This window comes from Sciurus vulgaris, assembly GCF_902686455.1.
Source record: "Sciurus vulgaris genome assembly, chromosome: 15".
Lineage (NCBI taxonomy): Eukaryota > Metazoa > Chordata > Mammalia > Rodentia > Sciuridae > Sciurus > Sciurus vulgaris.
The window spans coordinates 83,177,608-83,197,309 of NC_136476.1; the positions used below are offsets into that span (position 1 = coordinate 83,177,608).

General features: G+C 55.7%; 3 protein-coding genes and 1 long non-coding RNA gene across 8 annotated transcripts in view; 2 read left to right on the top strand and 2 right to left on the bottom strand.

The window, feature by feature from the left end:
- STXBP1 (syntaxin binding protein 1) overlaps positions 1 to 5,449 on the top strand; it is a 66,562-nt gene extending 61,113 nt beyond the window's left edge. For both annotated transcript variants that reach the window (XM_079112928.1, XM_079112929.1), the window contains one exon: positions 3,240 to 5,449. Coding sequence is in view for 1 of the 2 variants with exons in the window: in XM_079112929.1 (XP_078969055.1) it covers positions 3,240 to 3,322 (83 nt within the window). In the remaining variant the exon portion in view is untranslated. The remainder of the gene's footprint in view (positions 1 to 3,239) is intronic.
- On the bottom strand, positions 1,228 to 11,262 carry LOC306645321. Its single transcript, XR_013759601.1, has 3 exons — positions 11,126 to 11,262; positions 3,165 to 3,289; positions 1,228 to 1,241 (listed from the first exon to the last, which is right to left on the bottom strand). It is a non-coding gene; the product is annotated as an uncharacterized lncRNA (long non-coding RNA).
- CFAP157 (cilia and flagella associated protein 157) lies at positions 11,136 to 17,723 on the top strand. Of its 4 annotated transcripts, XM_079112941.1 has the most exons (9): positions 11,138 to 11,793; positions 13,544 to 13,815; positions 14,442 to 14,595; positions 14,963 to 15,230; positions 15,532 to 15,662; positions 15,889 to 16,039; positions 16,614 to 16,780; positions 17,118 to 17,304; positions 17,593 to 17,723. In XM_079112941.1, exons 1-9 carry the CDS (start codon positions 11,624 to 11,626, stop codon positions 17,662 to 17,664), a joined length of 1,572 nt encoding a protein of 523 aa, XP_078969067.1. In that variant the 5' UTR covers positions 11,138 to 11,623; the 3' UTR covers positions 17,665 to 17,723. The 4 variants fall into 4 exon arrangements, with proteins under 4 accessions (XP_078969068.1, XP_078969069.1, XP_078969067.1 ...); XM_079112942.1 differs by lacking the exon at positions 17,593 to 17,723 and having other exon boundaries at positions 11,136 to 11,793; positions 14,963 to 15,197; positions 17,118 to 17,436; XM_079112943.1 differs by lacking the exon at positions 17,118 to 17,304 and having other exon boundaries at positions 11,137 to 11,793; positions 17,593 to 17,701.
- PTRH1 (peptidyl-tRNA hydrolase 1 homolog) lies at positions 17,520 to 19,659 on the bottom strand. Its single transcript, XM_079112967.1, is given in 6 exon segments — positions 17,520 to 18,038; positions 18,139 to 18,184; positions 18,362 to 18,461; positions 18,697 to 18,916; positions 19,236 to 19,375; positions 19,378 to 19,659. Coding segments are annotated over 6 exon segments (852 nt in total). The 5' UTR covers positions 19,541 to 19,659; the 3' UTR covers positions 17,520 to 17,855.
- Positions 19,660 to 19,702: the final 43 nt, after the last annotated feature.

Consider the following 19,702-nt stretch of genomic DNA (forward strand, 5'->3'; position numbering starts at 1 on the left):
GGGAGGCTGAGGTGGGAGGATTGAAAGTTCCCAGGCAACTTCCTGAGACCGTGACTCAAAAATCAAGGGCTGGGGATGTAGCTCAATAGTAAAGCGTCCCTGGGTTCAATGCTCAGTGTCCCCCACTCCCCAAAAAAAGCAGCAGCAGCAGCAACCACAGAATCTAGCACCAGTGAGGTCAGCAGATGCCGGCCTGCCCGCCTGCTGCTGTCCCACAGAACAACGCAGCCAGCCCTCTGGAGAGCCCGAGCTTTCCCTTCCACAGCAGTTTTGCAGTGGCCTGTCTGTTAAGAGACGATGAATTTCCACTTGCCCAGCACTGAGATGTCCCCAGCAGGCACCGTGCACGGTGACAGTACCTCACTCTGTCCTCTCTCCTGTCACGAAGCATCCCCCCCAGGTCTGCATCACAGGGAACCGGTGCGGACAGCAGAAGGGCAGGCCCACCGAGCCTCCTCATAGTCTCCTGGTCACACCTCTAAACTGTCCATGAGTGACATCTTTGATTGGAGTCAACCTCTTTAGTTAATTTAGGCTAAAATACCACTCCCCAGGGGATGCACAGGAGGACATGAGAAGCAAATGAGAGAATTCTAGGCTGGGCTGGACCTCTTGTCCTGTGGGTACTGCTCGGGAGAAAGTTGCATGGTTTATGTTGAATCTTCTGTTGGGGTCAGGTGAGGAGTTTCACTCCCGGGAAACTCAGGTCAGGTCCGTATTCACAGCCCAGCTGCCAATGAGCGTCACTTGCCCGTCCTCTGTCCTCCCAGGAGGCCTCCGGGTGCCCAGAATCAAGAGACCAGAGGCCCTGCCATGCCACCAGCCCACCCCTCAGACCTTCTTCCTTGCCACCTGTGGATGAAAGCATGGGCCGGTCGCTGCTCCAGACCTGGAACCCTCAGCTCACCTGCTCACCCTTAAACGTGCACATCCTTAGGCACCTCCCTGGGTGTTCTGAGTTGTGGGTCTGTTCCAGGCGATGCAGGGACAACTAGGCCAGCTAGTCCGAGAACTCCTGGTGTTGAGATTCCATCAGTGTGGAGAGAAGGATTTCTCCTCATTGCGTTTGCTGTGTCTGGCCTGTGGCTTTGGGAACATGGAGATAGCATTTGGCTGGGCCTCCACGGTGCTTTGGAGACCACTGCTCACATTTCACAGTCATTCTGTTACGTGGAACAGAAGGGACCCTCAGAGCAGTGAACCCCTGCTACTCTCTTCTGGAGGGCTGCATGGTCAGCCACCTGCGGGTTTAAAATGAGAATACTTGCAACACGTGACTTATGGACTCCAGTTGTGTGTAGTGTTCATGGTGGTGGAAAGCTTGATGACATTATCAAAGTCATACAGAACACTGCATGGCAGGAATTGGCTTCCAGGTGATTTGGATCAATGCCAACCAGTCTGGTCCCTTTGAAGGCCCAGGAACGGACCTGTTGCTGAGCGCCTTGAGGCCTCACTGGTTATCCCCAGGACTCGTCCTAGAGTTGTTCTTCCGTCAAGCCTGCGCATGCTCAGTGGTCAGCAGGGTCCCCTGATCTCTTTCTGGCTCCCCCTCATCCTGAATCTACATGGAAAGCAGTGGTGAGCACTTTGGGATAGGCTTCTGACAAAGGAACCCTGTGGGGTTTGTCATTGAAAACGAGTCTGCCTTGTTTACTGGAACCCTCTTGTGTGGCTGGGGAGCAGGACGTTGGGGATGGTGTTCTCTGGCACTTGCACTGTGTTATTGCCCTTAGGACCCCGTGTGCCTCCCACACTGCGTCCAGGCTGGCTTTCAGCGTCCTGCCACACAGGCCACGTGGAGTTGAGGTCTGGAAGGCCCTCATCCTGGCAGCTGTTCCTGCTTCAGAATCGGGGACAAGCCTCACAACATTTCCGTCCTTTTTCCTCATTTGCTTTGAGTTCCTTCAGGACTAGTAGGAAGATTCCTAAGCTCCCCACAGTGGGCGCACTTCAGTGGGGAGGGGGTGTAGAGACACCCAGGTGTCACTCTTAAGCAGCCTCAGGCCAGCAGAGAGAGTCAGCTTTAGAGCGCAGGGGCCAGGGCAGGCTGCGTGCCCCGGGCATCACACTCGGCATCGCTGGGAAATAACCAGGACCGGCTCCTCACCCAGAGCAGTGAGTGGGGCCTAGGGCTTGAACCGCAGAGCAGGACGCTGGAAAGCATCTCTCACCCCAGACAGGGTGCTGCTAGTTTCCTGCTGCTCTGGACTGACCAGGAAAGCCCCAGCTCCAGCACTCCAGGTCAGCAAGTAGTGGTCAGAGGCACTGGTAGTGGAGGCTGCCCAGCAAGCCAGCGCGCTCTCTTTTGCCTGCCCTTGAAATGGAAATCTGGCACCTGTGTGTCCACCCCACCTCTCCCGCCTCTCCCTTGAAGGCCCATCCCTCGCCCAGGTCTCCAGGGAGGCACATTTTCAAGTCTGGATCTCTTTTGTTTAGTTCTTTCCCACCAGGATCTTTCTTTGATGTCCACTGCTGCATGTGGCGGGTCTCATGCTCACACGTCACCAAGTCACTTCTGTTCTGTTTGATTAAGTCCATGTCCAAACTACACGATCCATGTATCATTTTTTATTGCACTTATTAGCTCTCTCTTTCTCCTTATGAAAAAGGCCTTCATGTTTTATTTTTTATTTATTTATTTTTTACTTTTGCACTAGAAATATATCTAATTCCATTAGCTTAAACTTTTGCAAGCATTTCTAATCTCTTACAATGCGCGGTCTCTGCAAGGTAAGGCCTCAGGTCCCCGCCCTTTCCCTCACACCTGAGGTCCCTCCACCACGGCAGTGCTGACCAGCTGGCTCCGAGGTCAGTGCCTCCCCACCCACATCCTCCCAACCAGGACGGCTGTTTCCACACACAGACCCCTGCCAACCCCTGCCCCGATCTCAGTTTTTTCCCCTGGCCATGTCACTCCCTGGCCTCGCCTCCAGCTTGAGATTGAGCAACGCAGCCACCTGACAGGTGGTCCTGGCTCTCAGGAGAGGTGGCTCCTTCCCTGCTGCAGCCTGGGACCTGCCTGAGCCAGAGGGTGCATTTGGCTTAGGCACAGCCCTGGCTGTCTCCCTGGGCTCCTGTGGCAGGGGCCTAGACTCAGCCCCAGTCCACTCCCGACTTCCACTGGACCCAGACCAGGGTGGGGGAGGAGGATGGGTGCAGACCTGGGCACAGAGAAGGGCAGGAGAGGAGCGTCAGGAGCCAGCGCGGTGAGCTTACTGTCTTCTCTGCCTCCCCAGGATCCACACACATCCTCACCCCACAAAAACTGCTGGACACGCTGAAGAAACTGAATAAAACAGAAGAAGAAATAAGCAGTTAGAAAATAAGCCGCCCCTCCACACCACACCCCTCCTACCGCTCTGCAGCCCCGAGCGCAACGCGGGTGACTTTGCTGCCTCCCCAGCCCTGCACGCCCTGGCCGGCACCGCGCTGCGTTGTGTTTAATGATGCCCTCCTCCCGTTTGAAACGAGAATAATGCATTGTGTTTTTAACAAGATATCTTATATACGTATCCTACAAGAAGTTCATGTGCAAGCTGCAGAAGTTTTGGAACTCTTGAGAATGAGTGGACTCCTCCCGTCATTTATGAGCCCATGACCTTGTAAATAGCCACACGCGTCACGTGCAAACTGCTCGAGAAAGGGAAGGCAGAAGCTTGGGTGTTTTTAAAAACGTGATGTGTTTCGGGTTTTCCTGTTCTTGCTGGGAATCATAGCGCTGTCTGTGTTCTTCAGTATTTTACACTGAGGATTAATCTGTTACCTTCACTACGGCTCCTACCCGCTCAGTGTCTGCTCTCACCCAGGTAAGCTGGGAAGTGACAATCAGGGTACAGACACCTCACGAGGCTGAGATGGGACTGACCTCTTTACTTTCCCTTGCAGCTTGTGCCCTGGAGGTGCAGCTGCAGGTGGAGGCTTGGAGTCCCCAAAGCCAGGCAGGGTGCCAGCTGGTATCTTCCACAGTGTGGCATTGCTTCCCCAAGCCTGTGGTCCCACTGTGTGACCTTGAGGAAGGTCCTTCTCCAGCCTAGGTCACTGCATAGACAATGAAAAGCAGACTCCTTCCCCGGGGTGGAGAAGCAGTTAGGGGACCCTGCTGACCAGGCCCCTTCCCTGGGGCATTGCCCCTCACAGCTCCTTTTCCCTAGAAGGATCAGCCTGGTCAAGTTCAAGGTCAGGACTGGACTAGAACAGATGGTTCCTGATGGCTCCCGGGCAGAGGGCCCTTGGCCGTGGAGAAGAGCCCGTGTGGCTGATGCTGATGCTGTCCCCTCTCCTCAAGCAATGTCCTCGGGTTATCCTCAGTTTAAGATACTTTGTAGTTCTTTAGTTTGTGTGGTGTGCAGTCGTATGTCATCTTGGTTGTAGGAGAAAATGATCGTTTTGTTTGCTGTACAAAAATGTAGCTGTGAAGCAGAAGTCGAAGAAGCAGATGCTGGAAGGGTGCGCCCATCCTCAGGACCTGGCCGCTCCCGTTCTCGGGAGCGCACACTGTTGTTCTGCTGCTGTTGTCGTGAAATATAATGACAGTGGAAGTCACAAAAAATGTCCCCTGCCCCACCCCTGCCACCTCTTGCCTCCTCCCGCAGACCGAGTGTATATTACTGTCTCGTGACGTCCTTGTGAATGTGATGTGCGCCAGCCCCGCCGCCTTCCTCTGAGACCGCGCTCCTCGCCCGCCCGCCACAGACGCACCGTGGTGTCCTCTCCTGCCGGCTCGGACTCTCCTTTGCACTCGACTTAGCCCCCGGGTCTTCTGTCGCCTTCTCCCCTCGAGATCCTGTCTCCTTAGGACAGAACCCCAGGACTTGCGCCATTTGGTTTCTTACGCCCGCTTGTTTCGTCCCCTCCCTCCGACCAAGCAACGCTCACGCTTTAGGACTTTGTTTGTCGAACATGTTGGTTTTCCTTTCTCTGTTATTTATATAAAAAATAATTTATCAAAAGGATATTTTAAAAAAAAAGCTAGTCTGTCTTGAAACTTGTTTACCTTGAAATTATCAGAATCTCAGTGTTTGAAAGTATTGAAGCACAAACGTGTATCATCCCTGTACCGTTCTGTACTGAAGCACTTGAGTCTAATAAATAAAGAAATCAGCGCCCACTCCTGCTGTCCAGGGCAGCTCCCGGCTGGCTTTACTTTGGGGAGTAGGAGAAAGCCTGGTCCTCGGTGTGTTGGTGCTGGGAGGTGACGGGACCTGTAAGAGGTGGGACCTGGTGGGAACTAATTAGGCATTGAAAGGGTGCTGTTCCGGGAGGGATTGGTGGAGTTCTTGTTCACCCTCTGTGGACTTTGGCTTCCGTCTTGCCATGTGATCACTCTCTCGAGTATTGCCACCATTATGCAATCAGCCATGGGGTCCTGGCTAGAGCTGAGCCCATGCCAGTGCCATACCCTTGAATCTCCAAAATGGTAGCTAAATAAACCTCTTTTCTTCATATATTGCCCAGCCTCCGGTATTTCATTATAGGAACAGAAAATGGACAAAGGCACCTTCATCACAAGGAGAAATTTAACAACTCAAGGCTTGTTGCTAGAATTTGTAACACCAGGCGTCCATTCCTGGGGAGGCAGAATGGCAGAGCGGCTAGGGGAAAAGACCTCAGCGACAGCAGCCCTGGGTGGATCCACTCTCGGCCTCTTTCTACATGAATTTGCTGGGGGACTTTGCTCCTCCCATCATGCCCACAGTAAGTGCTCAGTCATCAGTGAGGGGAAGAGGGGGCCTGGGGAAAGAGTACACGTGCTCACAAATGGAAAAGGGGTCGAATGCTCGCTGTGAGTTGGGCAGGTCGCACACTCCCCCGGGAGTGCTTCAGGGCAGTTAAAAATGCATGGCCTCCAGTTACAGACATCACCACGAATAACTCTCAGGAACTTGACGTTGAGTGAAGAGCAAGGTACGGGAGGACACGTAGAGCCATGTGTCAAGTTCAAACCTCACTAAAAGCACCACGGGGGCTGGGGAGCAGCTCAGTGGCAGAGCACTCGCCTCTCCTGCACGAGGCCCAAGTTCCATAAAAATGTGCTTAGCGCCAGGCTGGCAGAGCAGGTGCCCTGTGCCACCTGTGGGCACCTCGGTGGTGCCTTGGTTGTGATGCATAAGAACACTGGTGGGAGTGGTGAGGATGGGCGCCCAAGCAGGCTGCCCTGCGAAGGGACGATGCCGTCATGCTGCCTCGTGTCCTCCGTCACCAATGGATCAGTGGCCTGAAAGGGCTTCCTTGAATCAAGAAAAGAGACGCTTCCTACTGTGGCTAGCAGACACAGCACCCGTCATGTGCAGGCCCCAGGCCCAGCAGGCTTCCAAGGGTCTTGCGGAGTCTTCTCCACTCTAGGAGTGAGATGTCAGCGGCCCGCCTTCACAGGGGGTGCAGATGTGCAGAGGGACAGAGCAACTTGGCCAAAGTCCCCCAGCCCACGCACGACACGGCAGTCTGGCTCCAGGGCCCATGTTCGCCACGCTCAGGTCGACTCTGTCAGTAGAGGTGGGTGGTGGGATTCTGGTGAATGTGGAGCGTGAGTCCGTCAGGCTGGGACAGGAGATGGCTTTACACAGGCAAGCCACGGCGAGTTACACTTCTGTTCCCTGATGGCCAGTGTGCGTGTGTGCGTGAACATGTACGTTCAGGTACCCGTGAATAGCTATAGAAAGAACTGCTACAACTCAACAACAGAAAATGACCTGGCTAGAAAGTAGGCAAAGGACTTGAACAGACACTTCTCCAAGGAAAATGTGCAAGCGACAAGCACGCGAGACGACACTCAGCTTTACTCTCACTTGGGAAATGCCCCTTAGAATGGCTGTTATAAAAAATAACAAACAAAACAAGCGTCTGCATGGACGTGGAGCAACTGGGACCCTTGCGCACTGGGTGGGAATGCAAAATTGTGCAGCTGCTGAGGAAAACAGGATGGATGTTCCTCCAAAACGAAAGCAGCCAAGTACGGTGGTGCACGCCTGTAATCCCAGCGAACGGAGGCTGAGGCAGGAGGATTGCAAGTTCAAGGATGACCTGGGCAACTCAGACTGTCTCGATGAAAAATAAAAAGGGCTGGGGATGTAGCTCAGTGGCAGAGCACCCCAGGTTCAATCCCCGTGCCAAAAGTAAAATTAAAAATAGAACTCCATATGATCAGTAATTCTTTCCAAAAGAGTTGAAGGGACTTGCCAAGATATTGGTACAACTCTGTTCACAACAGCATCATTTGCAGTAGCCAAAAGACTAAAGCAGCCCAAATGTCTAACAATGGATGAACAGTTGAACAAAACACAGGAATATTATTTAGCCTTAAAAAGGAAGGAAATTCTGATGCATGCTACAACGTGAACTTGGAAAACATTAGGCTAAGCCAGTGGTCACAAAACTTAAACACTGTAAGATTCCACTTACATAAGGAGCCTAGAATAGTCAAACTCATACAGAAAGGCAGCTTCTAAGGCCTGGGGACTGAGGACATGGGGAGTTAATGGGTTTCATTTTCTTGGTGCTGGTGATCAAACCCAGGGCCTTGTGCATGCTAGGCAAGTGCTCTGCCACTGAGCCACATCACAAGCCCAGGAATTGTGTTTACCCGGGGAGTTTCTGTTTTGCAAGACTGAGTTCTGGAGGTGGCTAGTGATGATGGTGGCACAATATTGTGGATGTGCTTAATGCCACAGAGCTGGATACTTAAAAGGGCTGACGATAGGGCTGGGGTTGTGGCTACTTGTAGAGTGCTTGCCTCGCATGTGTGAGGCACTGGGTTCGATTTATTTAGAAATAAATGAAAAAAATAAAGGTCTACCAACATCTAAAAAAACGTTTTTGAAAAAGGGTGAAGATGGTAATTTTTTTTTAACCACAATTAAAACAGAAATACAGTTTTAACAAGCTCCGTGCTCAGAAGCGACTTTCCAGTGAGCCCGGTGCTGAAAGGGCCTCGGGCCTCAAGCCGTGGAGGGCCTGGCTCGGGAGTGAAGGAGGCTACGCACAGCACCGAGGCCTGGTGGTGGGGCAGTGTTCCTCCTGATCGGATTCAGAGCGGAGGGGACAGTGCAGGTCGTGACGTCAGGTCGAGGCCTCGGTGTCAGAGGTTTGCCTGGCGTGCTTGGTGAGGGACTGACTGCACATTCCACGCGGTGGCCTCAAGGACACAGGCTGGAAACACTTCCTCACGCCGAGGACGCCACTTCGAGGATGCCAAGGGCCTTGAGCGACTTATCTTCAGGGTCTTGGGTGGTCTATCCCTCCAGAGTCCAAATGTGCTTTTGTTAAGTGTATTCTAAAACTACACCAAATCCTGAAACAAACTGAAGAAACTCTTTACTTTTTTTATTATAGACATCATACCTTTATTTTATTTATTCTTCTGTGGTGCTGAAGATCGAACCCAGTGCCTCACACATGCGAGGCAAGCGCTCTACCACGTAGCCACAACCCCAGCCCTGAAGAAACTCTTTCCAAAGCTGAAATCCAGTGGAGTAGATCCAAATGGGGCGATGGTCCAGGTGGCCACAGTACTTAGCTGCCTCCCTGTTTGCTCAGGGATGCCCTGTGACTTGCATTGATCATGGTGGTAAGGGTGTGTGCCAGTCCCACACCTCGACCTCAACAGGCCTAGCAGCTTCTGCTCTGGTGCTCTTGCGACTGATTCCAAGACTCCAGAGAGCAAGCAGGGACAGTCTGCTTGGTTAGGAGAAGCAGTCCTCCATTGTCCCAATAGCAACCTGCCTGAGACACAGGACTTTGGTCTGGCAGCTGCAGCCACTCTGGGCCCTTGGGATCAGCCCCAAGGGAGGACACAGAAGGAGCTGGAGAGGCAGGATGCGCAGGCCTGCCTGGAGTGGGTGAGGTCGTGGCCCTGGAGCAGAGACCCCAGGAAGCAGCAGCCCTCACCTGCTGTCCCCATCTCAGCCTCTCCCACCTGGAAGGCTGGCCTAGAAGCCCAGCTGGTCACTCTTGCCAGTGACTGCAGTTATAGGATAAGGCTGGTCTTGCCCCCTCATGGTGACTGGTACTAACAAAGGAGGGGAGGGCAGGTCTCAAAGCCAACACCCTGGGTGCCTCCAGGCTGCCTGGGGGTTGCCTGCCCCCATCACGGGGAATTCATCCCTTGCGACAGGCCTCAGGCAAGAGAGGAAGGAAAGGAGGGGAGCAGAGGCAGATGGGGGCAAGGTGAACGTCACCTGGCCAGGCTTCTGCAGGGGGAGTTGCTTGGGCCCAGAAGAGGGCTGTGGCCAGTGGGAGAGCATTGCTTTGGGCTGCAGAAGCCGCCCTGGATCTTGGGCACTGGGCCAGGCCTCTCTCCCCGCCAGGACCTCGGTGACCCTCCCACCTGCAGTCCTGGACAGGAGCTGTCTGCTGGCTGTGGTGCATGTGCAAATGGGGAAGCCCCACAGAAGGGGGGGGTCCTCTTTCCTCTGCAGGGTGCCTTTTGCCCTCCAGGGCTGCCCCTGCTGGCAGGGAATAGACACTGTAGGCTGGGGGTGCAGGAGAACTGGAAACTCCAGAGGCTGCCCACAGTGCAGGCTGGAGCTGGCTGGCCCTACTAACGGCAGTGCTGGCTGCCAAATACCCAGCTCCTCCGTACCTGTCGGCCACATCTTGCACTATGGACTTCCCACACAAGGTCTTGCTCAGTCCACAGCATAGTCTCCCCACTGTACAGCTCAGAGTTCAGGCCCCGTCCCAGGGTCATACCAGGTGTGAAAGCACCCAAGCTCAAGCCCCAAAGTCTCCTCAGCCCTCCCCTCACCCCAAGGGCCCCACTGCTTACAAGATCAAGCTGCTTAGACTGACCGCGGTTGTTGAGGTACTGCTGGGCTCGCCCTTGTCCACCAGATGGAGCTCTGGCCACCTCGCTGGGCAAACCCTGGGAGAACAGAACTAGGAGCCGCTTTTGCTAAAACCATTGACTCTTCACTTGGGCCTGCAGATGCAACTAAAAGCAGGATCAAACTTGAATATCTGCCTTCAGCTTGTGTCTGTCGCTTCCATTATCTCAAACTTTGGGTCAGGTACCAGCTCAGCTCTGCACACAGGCATGTCAATCACTCTAGGAGTGGAATATGAGGTTTATTGGCCCTAAATTTGCCTAACCTGTCTTGTCACCTTCAAGACTGAGGACAACAAAAGTAACTAAGATATTTTCAAGATTTTCAGGGACATTCAACTTCCAGCTTTTACAAAGTCCTGTTCCAGAACCCCTGGAGTGGCACCTGGAAGTCTCCAGTCATTGCCCGACACCTGCAGTCACCTTGGCTTTCAGAAACAGCAGAATCTCGCAGACATATCACCCTGTGAGAGCACCCTGCTCACTGGGAGCAATTACCCCATGACAGGAACTGAGCTCCCCCACGCAGGAGCACTCATCTCATGGGAACCAATTGCCCCCTCCAGTGATCAGGACTTCTCTGAAGCTACCAGGCAGAACCAGAACTGAGACAATGATCATCTGACCATGGCCGGACCCAGGCGACCTACTCTGCCAGCTGTGCACACCCCCAGCCTGGGCACGCCAGCCATGCCTGTGTTCACCTTTTCTATAAATCCTCAAGGTTTCTGTCAGTCCCTCAAAGACAGATCTGTGGCCACCGTCCGCTGCACCTGCTCTTCCAGCACAGAGTCACTGATTAAAGTTCCTTTTCTGCCCTGTACCACTGCTGTCTCTGATTGGCTCAGGACAGGTGGCCAAGCCTGGTCTGTTGGGACCTTTGGTAGCTGGAGCCTTTGCTCTAGAACTAGGGTAAGACCACACTGAGACAACAGGGATGACCTGGTCACAGTCCCAGGGAGTGTGTGACCCGTGAGGACACAAGCAGGTAAACAGGCATGACTGGTTGAGATCAGCACTGGGAGGAAAGGAGCCAGAGCCTGTTTGGGACACACAGCTGCCAGCCAGGGCAGCCGCCAGCTTCGGTGCCCTCCCTCAGCATGCTGGTTCCCCACCCCAGGTGCTGCCCTTCCCTGACAATGCTGCCACCCAGGCCAAGCTACAGAATAGGCCTGTGTGTCTGGGGCAGCACTGGATAAATGGAGTGCCTCCCCGAAGCATTGTGGAAATGAACCCAGCCTCCACAGAAGGATGTCCCAGGGTCCCAGTTAAGAGCTTCCAATATAACATGTCCTTTCTTACCAGATGGCTCCCTCTCCACTGTTGTCGACAGCAACAGAAAGACTGCGGGGTAGCTGCACCAACACACAACCAGCAAGATGGCCTCAGGGACCTCAGGGGAGACACTGTCTGCACTGGGGGCCAGGTGACTCTCCCACTCTCTCTGGACCTCCATCTTCTGACAGGCTCAGAGGGTAGGCTGATGATGTTCAGGGCCCTGACCACTCTAATTTCCCACAACACTTATTTCCAACTGGGGGAAGGAAAGGTCTTCCCACAACTCAAAAGTGTGCCCCAGGAACCTGGCATCCTGATCTACCATTGCCTGGGGTACCCTGGCCTAGGCCCCCAGTTGTGCTCTCTGCCTTGGAGTGGAGGCCAGACACAGGCACCCAGTGAGCAATAGGGCAGGGGCCCTTTAAGCCCAGCCTCGCTCAGGCTGTTGCTATGTATGGCCCTAACTTCCTTAGCAACCACTTGGCCTCTTAGTGGGACTTTAGAACAGGGTTGCCTTTAGCCATGGCTTCCAAAAAGAAGGCAATTTTGGGAGGCAAGGAGCCTGAGGTCAAGAAGAAGAAGGGCAAGAAGGATCCCCCGGTGACCGTCAAGATTGTGGAAGGGCCCTCGATAGAGGAGATGCGGGAGTTCTACCTCAACCAGATCCGAGACCTGGAGGACCGCCTGGCCCGGTGGGTGGGTGGCGGGGAGGCTGGTGCTGCTGGGTCAGAGGCCCCCCTAGCTTGGCCAGGGGACCTAGCCCCCTGTTCTGAACCCCCTCGGCATGTGCAGACCTATCTCCCCCGGCCCAGTTTCCTAATAGCCAACATTGGGGAGCATCAGAATTTTGAGGAGAGGGAGAGGGCCGCAGCTCAGAGGTACAGCACCTGCCTAACGTGCATGTCTGAGATTCGACCCCCGTACTGCAAATGAAAAAATAGGGCAAATGGATTTTCCTCCCTTCTCAGCGCCCAGTCTTAGGACCACAATGCTGACTGGTGGCCCCACCCCAGACGAGCCCCTGCCCTCCTGCCTCACTCCAGCCCCACGGGATCTTGCGCTCTGTAGAAGGGTAGAGTTTAGTCAGTGGGATGCATTGGAAATGACAGGTGGGCAGGTCAGTCCACCTCCTGATGTGAGGAAGGTTGAGACCCCTCCACAACGGACAGTGGATCTGAGGACCAGCTTCGTGTGTGCTGTAGATGGTGGGAAGGGATCTCTACCCCTTCATTTAGAAATGCGTTGATTTGCCCGTCGTCTTTCTTAAATCCAGTTTCCTCCCAGTTAGGAGTCACCACCCCAGGTTCAGGGTGACCCTTACACAGACTAGCCGGCAGTAGCTGTTCCCTATACAGATGCTGCAGATAATCCCAGTTCGTGTGGGGCCCCGGGCTGTCCCTCGCCGTGTCCTCACAACAATATGAGAGAGGTCCTGGTGCACCCCGCTGCATAGACTGGGGACTGAGGCTCAGAGTGGGGAAGCCACCCCCAGGAAAAAGAGGCACCAGGATGACAGCCCTGGTCTGACACCCCACACGGGCTGCTTCCTCACTTCACCTCACACCATCTGCTCCACGTGCATGATTACTGTCATTCAAAGAACCCTGGTTCAATAAATTATGAAGACAACTTTCCAAGTGAGGTCAATTCCACTTGAAACCAGTAAATCAGTCTTAACATCCACAAAGTTTCCTCAAGCTGAGACATTAGGTGGAATGTGTCAGGAAAAATGCATTTATCAGACAGTTATTGGGTGCTTACTATTTGCCAGTCTCTGACAACAGAGGTGGACAAGGTCAAGGGTCTGCCAAGTGGAAAAGAGCAAGTCATTAGGTCTTGACTAATGAGTGGGACAAGAGCCAACCTATAGGCTAGCACCAAAGAGTCAAGAAGGGGCCACGAACACCGGGGCCTATTCGGTGAACACAGGGAAAGACAGCTGGTATTTAGACCTGGGGTTCTCATTGTGGGTGTGTTAAGGAGAGGCAGAGCGGCCGATTGCAGCAGTAGGCGTAGTGCCCAAGAGCCTCGACTTGCAGGTCAGATTGGGGTTCAAGTTCTGGCTTTGCCGACTAAGACTGGCTTCATCCTTCTGAGCCTCTATAAAATGGGCGTCATCATCAGAACACCTCCATCCTTATAGGCTGTTGTGAGCACTCAGCGTTACTCCACAAATGCATACCTACTACGTGCCAGGCACAAAGGAGAGGACACAGCCGTGAACAAAGTAATGGCTCAGCCCTCCAGGGCTTACCCCCCAGCCACGTACTAGATATAAAGTGCTGAGGCTGTGAGAGGCAGCAGAAGGGCACAGAGGAGGTGGGGATGCACTCGCCCAGGAGGGCTCCTTTCCTGGACGGGGTCTAGAAGAGTGGGCCCCGCTGCCCTGGAGTTCCGGCTTGCCTGGCCGGACCCTGAACCTCTGCCTCGCTCTGGCCCCAGGTACCAGCGGAAGTGGGACGAGCTGGCTGCGCAGGAGAAACTCTTCCGCCAGGAGTTTGAACAGCTGGCTAATAACAAGAAGGAGATTGTGGCCTTCCTCAAGCGCACGCTCAACCAGCGGGTGGACGAGATCACGGACCTCAATGAGCAGCTGCAAAGCCTGCAGCTGGCAAAGGAGATGGAGAAGGACGCCTTTGAGGCCCAGCTGGCCCAGGTGCGCCATGAGTTCCAGGAGACCAAGGACCAGCTCACCACGGAGAACATCATCCTTGGTGAGGAGGGGACTGCCATGGACCACAGGTGCAGGGGATGCAGGCTCGGGTCCCAGCTCTGCCACTGACAGCACGTGTGGCCTGGGGCAAGCGCTTGTCTGTGACCATTTCCTCACCTGGGAAACGGAGGTGACATGTCTACCTTGAGGGACAGCAGATGTGTGACTTCACATACGTTCTCTTCCATAATGGTCCCTGTGATTCTGCAAAGCAGAGATACTATCCTCCCTTCCCCACTCACAGATGAGGAAACATTTTAAAAGGGGGGGTCTGGCTCAAGGCCAACCAGCTGGTTCAAATGACAGCCCAAGTGCTAGGCCCAGAAAAAGAGGCTCCCATTCAGCTGCTGTGCTCACCACTACTCTCGTGAGAGGGGAGTAGAGGCCAGCATCGGGAGCCTTTCTGGAGGAGGAGGAACCTGAACAAGATCATTAGCAGGGAGGCAGGCGGGCATCCCAGAGGTGGCACTGAGATGGGCAGGACTGGGCAGGGCCAGTGGGTCAGCCCTGCTGAAGCAGGATGCGCAGGTGGGACAGGAGGGCTTGGACAGGATGGTGGAGACCTGAGGGGCATCACCCAGGGCAGTCCAGGGCAGCCCCTCATCAGACCTGTCTTCTGGGGGGCAGCGGGGAAGCTGGCAGCCCTGGAGGAGTTCCGGCTGCAGAAAGAGGAGCTCATGGAGAAGTTCATGTCACTGGAGGAACAGCTGCAGAGGCAGGAGACTGAACACAAGGACTATGTGTACAACCTGGAAAAGAAGTCGGTGCTGGACAAGGACAGGTAGGTAGGCTGGGCACCCTGCTGGGGCCACAGATCCCAGTCTTCAGGCTTCAGCTTCTAACTGGGGAGACTGGACTAGGTCAATGACTTCCAGCCTCTGCTTCCCAGAACTCTGGCTGGGACTTAAGGCCTCGGACTGGAGAAGCCCGGATTTCCTTTCCCCACTTCTTGGATTTAAGTCATATCTATTTCATAGGCAATCAGTAATATACTGCAAAGGTTCAAACCCCCAAATCCCAGAGGGTCTATGGGAAGGCCTCCTACTCAGGCCCAGAGGGCTTTAGTGGCCCTGGGCACTCTGGAGAGCCCACAGAGGGGAATGCTGGGCCTGCGTCCCTCTACCTGACCCTCTACTCTCACCAACCAGACTGAGGAAAGAGATCATCCAGCGCGTGAATCTGGTGGCCACTGAGTTCCGCAAAGTGGCCACCAGCCAGATGTGGGAGACGACAAGGCGGGCCATCCTAGAGAACAGCACGGTGACCCTGAAGCTGGCCAAGGTGTCCCAGCAAGGCGTGCAGCTGCTGCAGGAGAACGAGCAGCTCAAGGGCAGCCAGGGTGAGCTGCGCAAGCAGCTGGAGCTGATGGAGGACACGCACAAGGTCATGGCCAGAAACAGCAGAGGCCACCAGAAGGTGTGCCTGCAGTGACCTCTCAGGGCAATTGGTACATGAAGCAGGAAGGAACCCTCGGGGCCCTGCCCTCTGGGTGCCCACAGCCTGGAGAGGTGGGCCCAGGCTGAAGCCAAGCGATAAGGGAGGGCAGCACATTGGGGGGACAGGGCGTCCTCATGGAGGGCCCCGGGCGGGCCCAGCTCCTGTTCAGAGGTGGTGCTGGCCTCCGTCCATGGGGCAAGCCCTGGCCGTGTCTAGAACTCGGGGTGCAGGGCAGGCTGGAGTCCTGTGCTGTGCCTGGGAGTGCCACCTGCCCCCGCAGATCATCCTCATGCTGACAGAGAGGTGCCGCGAGCATCAGCAGGGCACCACGGAGGCCAAGCAGCTGCGTCTCCTGCTGCAAGAATTGGAGCAGAGCTTCCTGCAGCTGCAGATGGACAACCAGACACTGAGGTGGGCCCACTGTGGAAGGGCGGGAGAGGGGGGCCCGGCTTGGCCCGTCCAGCGTCGGCCACGTGGCCAGGCCATGACTTCCCCTCTCTATAGGGGCCTCAAGGTTTTGTCTGTCAGACAAGCTGAGGCCTGGGTGTGGATGGGCTGAAGAGAAACTGCAGGGCCCGGTGGTGCCAGTCCCAACCCAGGAATGGGGAAGGCTGTTGACTCTCCTGCCCTGGACCAGGAGCCAGACAGACCAGCTGATACAGCAGCTGGAGCAGCAGCAGGCAGAGGTACAGCGGCTACGGCGGGAGCTGGCGGAGGAGCAGAAGGCTCGGGCCACCTTGGAGATGGCCCTGGCCCAGGCCACCATTCTTCTCCAGGACATTCTGCAGGTAAGAGGAAGTAGGAGGCAGCAGGAAGGAGTGGAAGAAGGACAGAAGCTATTCTCAAAGAGTATGGTCATGGAACAGGCCAGGCCAAGACCAGGCTCAGACGCCCCTCTTCGTCTGAGGCTCCTGGACAGTCTGTTCTTTTTTGATTCTGGATTTCAAAAAACCCTTTGAAATACACCTATAATCCCAGCAATTCGGAAGTCTGAGGCAGGAGGATCACAAGTTCAAGGCCAGCCTCAGCAATTTAGAGAGACCCTCAGAAACTTAGTGAAACCCTGTCTCAAAATAAAAAGTAAAAAGGGCTGAGGATATAGCTTAGTGGTTAAGTGCCCCTGGGTTCAATCCTCAGTACAAAAAAAAAAAAAAATTCCTTTGACTCTTTGAGATCTCGCAAGAACCGAAGGCTTTCTTTGAGGTTTGGAGACCTTGGGCCTCAGTGTTCCCAACTGGAGAATGGGTGTCCCATTCCAGTGAGGGGACAATGAGAAAATAGGCACTGGAGTTAGAGTACCCCAGAGGTAGGTGGGAGTTGGGGCCACTGTGGGCCTAATCCCACCCCTGTCTCTACTGGCAGATGCAAACAGAGGAAGAGGATGACTACTTTGATGTGGTATTCCAGCTGCGGCACAAGGAGATGCTGAAGCAACTGCTGGCCCTGCTCAGCTCTGCCATGGTCCTGAGTCCCCATATAGCTGTGTGTCCTGTCCAGGAGACCCAGCCCTGTGGCCCACTCAAGGAAAGGTGAGCAGGTGGCCCTTGTGGCCTCAAAAGAGGCAGCCATTGCCAGGCACAGTGGCACACTCCTGTAACCCCAGCAACTCAGGAGGCTGAGGAAGGAGGATCACAAGTTCGAAGCCAGCCTCAGCAACTTAGTGAAGCGCTAAGCAACTTAGAGAGACCCTGTCTCAAAATAAAAAATAAAAAGGGCTGGGGACGTCGCTCAGTGGATAAGTGCCCCTAGGTTAGATTCCTGGGTAATGACAACAGAAGAGGCAGCCACAGCACCCATAGGAGGCTGCCCTCAGCTGACCTCTCCAAGGAGCCAGGTGGAGGAAATGACCCTGGTCCCTCCCCACAGGCAGCCCAGCAGCCAGTCAGCCAGGGCGGCATCTCTGCTGCGGCAGCTGTCCGGCATCACACCCTACCAGCCAGGAGATCTAGGACTGGTGCCTCGCCAGGTCCACATCCCACCTAACTCCCAGGACCTCAGGCAGCTCTCCTACGTCACCCGCATGAAGCCCTTCCGGGCACACAGTTTCTCAGAGGTGAGGGTGCCAGAGCCCCAAGGACAGCAAGGTGGCAGCCAGCCCCGGGTGTACATTGTGGCTCCGTCAGACTGCACCATGTGACCTTAGGGATGTGGCTGGATCTGAACTTCCCCTTGTGTAAACCGGGCTGAAGGAAGGTGTGGCAGGGCCTCCTGGGCTGACGCATGCACGCTCCTCCCTGGGAAAGGGGCTTGCTAATCCTGCAGGCCCCGCCCCACTGGTGGGGGATGGGTGGGTCTGCCTGAGGAGACCACAGATTCCAAGCTGGCATCTTTAATCTTACAGACACGTGCGTCAAGCTCTCTAAAGAAGCTCAAAAAATTTAGTCTTTCTGAAGTTTTCCTGCGTCCCAAGTAGCACATGGAGAAATGATCAATCCCTACCCTGGAAGTGGACTGGTCTAGACGGCCACAGTCCCCATCTTGAGTCTGTAAGTGGCCTGGGACAGCCCAGAGGAGTTATATAAAAAGTGATACCACAGGTGGGCGTGGCAGATCTGTGGTACAGCTGGCTAGTGGGCACCAGGCAGGCAACTGTGTCCTTTGGTGTCAGGAGCCTGGTGAGGCACCCTGGCTTCGTGCACGGATGTGGTCCAAGAGCAGCTCAGCAGCACGGTCTAGCAACAGGGGCAGCAACTCCTGCTCCTCTGGGGAGAAGCAGCTCAGGACGTGGGCCTTTACTGCACTAGGGTGTGTTGGGCGCCCAATGCCCACCCGCAACCTTGGCATTGCCTGTGGGGGAAAGAGATGGGCCCAGAGAGCTTTGGTGAGGCATGCTGGGCATCCCCCATGGCCACCCCTCAAGCAGTGTAGGACAGAAGGGCAGACTCACACTGGAGTTGAGGCAGCTAATGCAGGAACGGACTCCATTGTGGCCCCTTCAAGGGATATGGGAGAACAGTTAGTGCTTCCCTGGGTCAACACCTTTCCACCCCACCCTGCCCAGGACGGGTTCAGAGTGACTCATTCCTTGGGGGACTGGAACAGCAGCCCTACTCCACCCCAACTGGGAGGCCAGCATCCCTACCCCAACCCTGAGCATCTCAGGGCCTCACCTGGCACTGCCCCCCAGCTTCAGAGCCAGTTTCCCCAAGGGCTTGTCCAGTTCGTCATGTACCAGGTAGACCTCTTCTGCAGTCAGCCCAAACAGCTCAGCTTGGTACAGGGAAACAGTAGTCCTGATTACTGCCCATCTGCACAGGAGTGTGTTACCCTGGCTCTCATAAGGAGGAGCCAAAAGAGAACCCATTTCACATGTAAAGAAACCGAGGCTCCCAAGGTACCCAAGGTCATGCAGCAATTGGAGCTCCACAGGTACTTACCACAACCAGCATCCCAGCCAGGCCCCTGTGCCCCCAGGGTCGACCCATCCATGGGGACCTCAACTCACCGGCTTGGGCCACGCTCCACCCGTTGGCATTCATGAGCCTCCTTGGCCGGAGCAGAACCAGCTGGGCATCCCCGAGCGGGGCCAGGGCAAGGTCAGCAGTGCAGCGCTGGTCGCGCGCCCAGCTTTCTGCCACTCCCAGTCGCCGAGCCAGCTGCCCCAGCACCGCCATGCCCACACTGTGCCTCGTACCAGGTAGTCCGTGGTTCCCCAGGCCAGCCACCTGCGGGCAGCACCAGAGAAACTGAGGCCAGACAACTCGCACCACCCTGGATAACACAGCATCCCCTGGGACCCAGAGCAGAGGACGGGAAATGAAGAGCAGGGCCCGAATGAGGATGGGGCGCAAAGAAAGAGCCCAACAACCCCTAAAGGCTCCAGAAGGGGGTAGGCGGCGCGTCTTGGTGCAGGCACCGAGCTCCTGAAAGGCTGGAGCCGGTGGAGTAAAGAAAACAGAGAAATGTGGGGGACTCTACCCGGAGACAACGGCAGGGCCCGAGTCAGGGCCCCGATCCTCTACGTCGCCGCCCACACCCACTCACCAGCCACCGCTTCCCGGGGGACCGAGGCTCCAAGACACACCGGCTCATGGCCCGACCCGGCCACAGCACCCAGCGCGAAAGGCCGGAGGCCGACATGCCGCCTCCATTCAGTCCCAGGCCGGCCCCGCCCATCGACGTCACCAGCCCGCGGCCAATCGCATCGCCACCAGCGCGGGGGCGTCCCCTCGGCCGGGGCAGTGCCCCCGCCCAGCCTCCCGGGGCGGAAGTGGAGGGGCGGCCGCGTCGGGTCGCTCCCGCGCGTTCCGCGGCGAGGCGTCAGCGTGTCCCCGCGGGCGGGGCGGCATTCTCGGAGCCCTTCCTCAGTCTTCGACCTGGGCGGCCGGAGCCTTGCTTGCCCGCGCTGTGGCCCTGCCCCGCTGCCGAAGCCTGGCGACTTTGCCCGGCCGTAGGCCTCCGCCTCCGCAGCTAAATCTCCTAACTGCCCTCGGCCCCGGGGGCGTGGCCTG

Bases quoted from the DNA above. Each gene is read 5' to 3' on its own strand.
- CFAP157 (XM_079112940.1), top strand. From the start codon at position 11,624: ATGGCTTCCAAAAAGAAGGCAATTTTGGGAGGCAAGGAGCCTGAGGTC. The intron at 15,231-15,531 runs GTGTGCCTGCAG...CTGCCCCCGCAG, and splicing joins ACAGCAGAGGCCACCAGAAG to ATCATCCTCATGCTGACAGA. The intron at 16,040-16,613 runs GTAAGAGGAAGT...CTCTACTGGCAG, and splicing joins TTCTCCAGGACATTCTGCAG to ATGCAAACAGAGGAAGAGGA.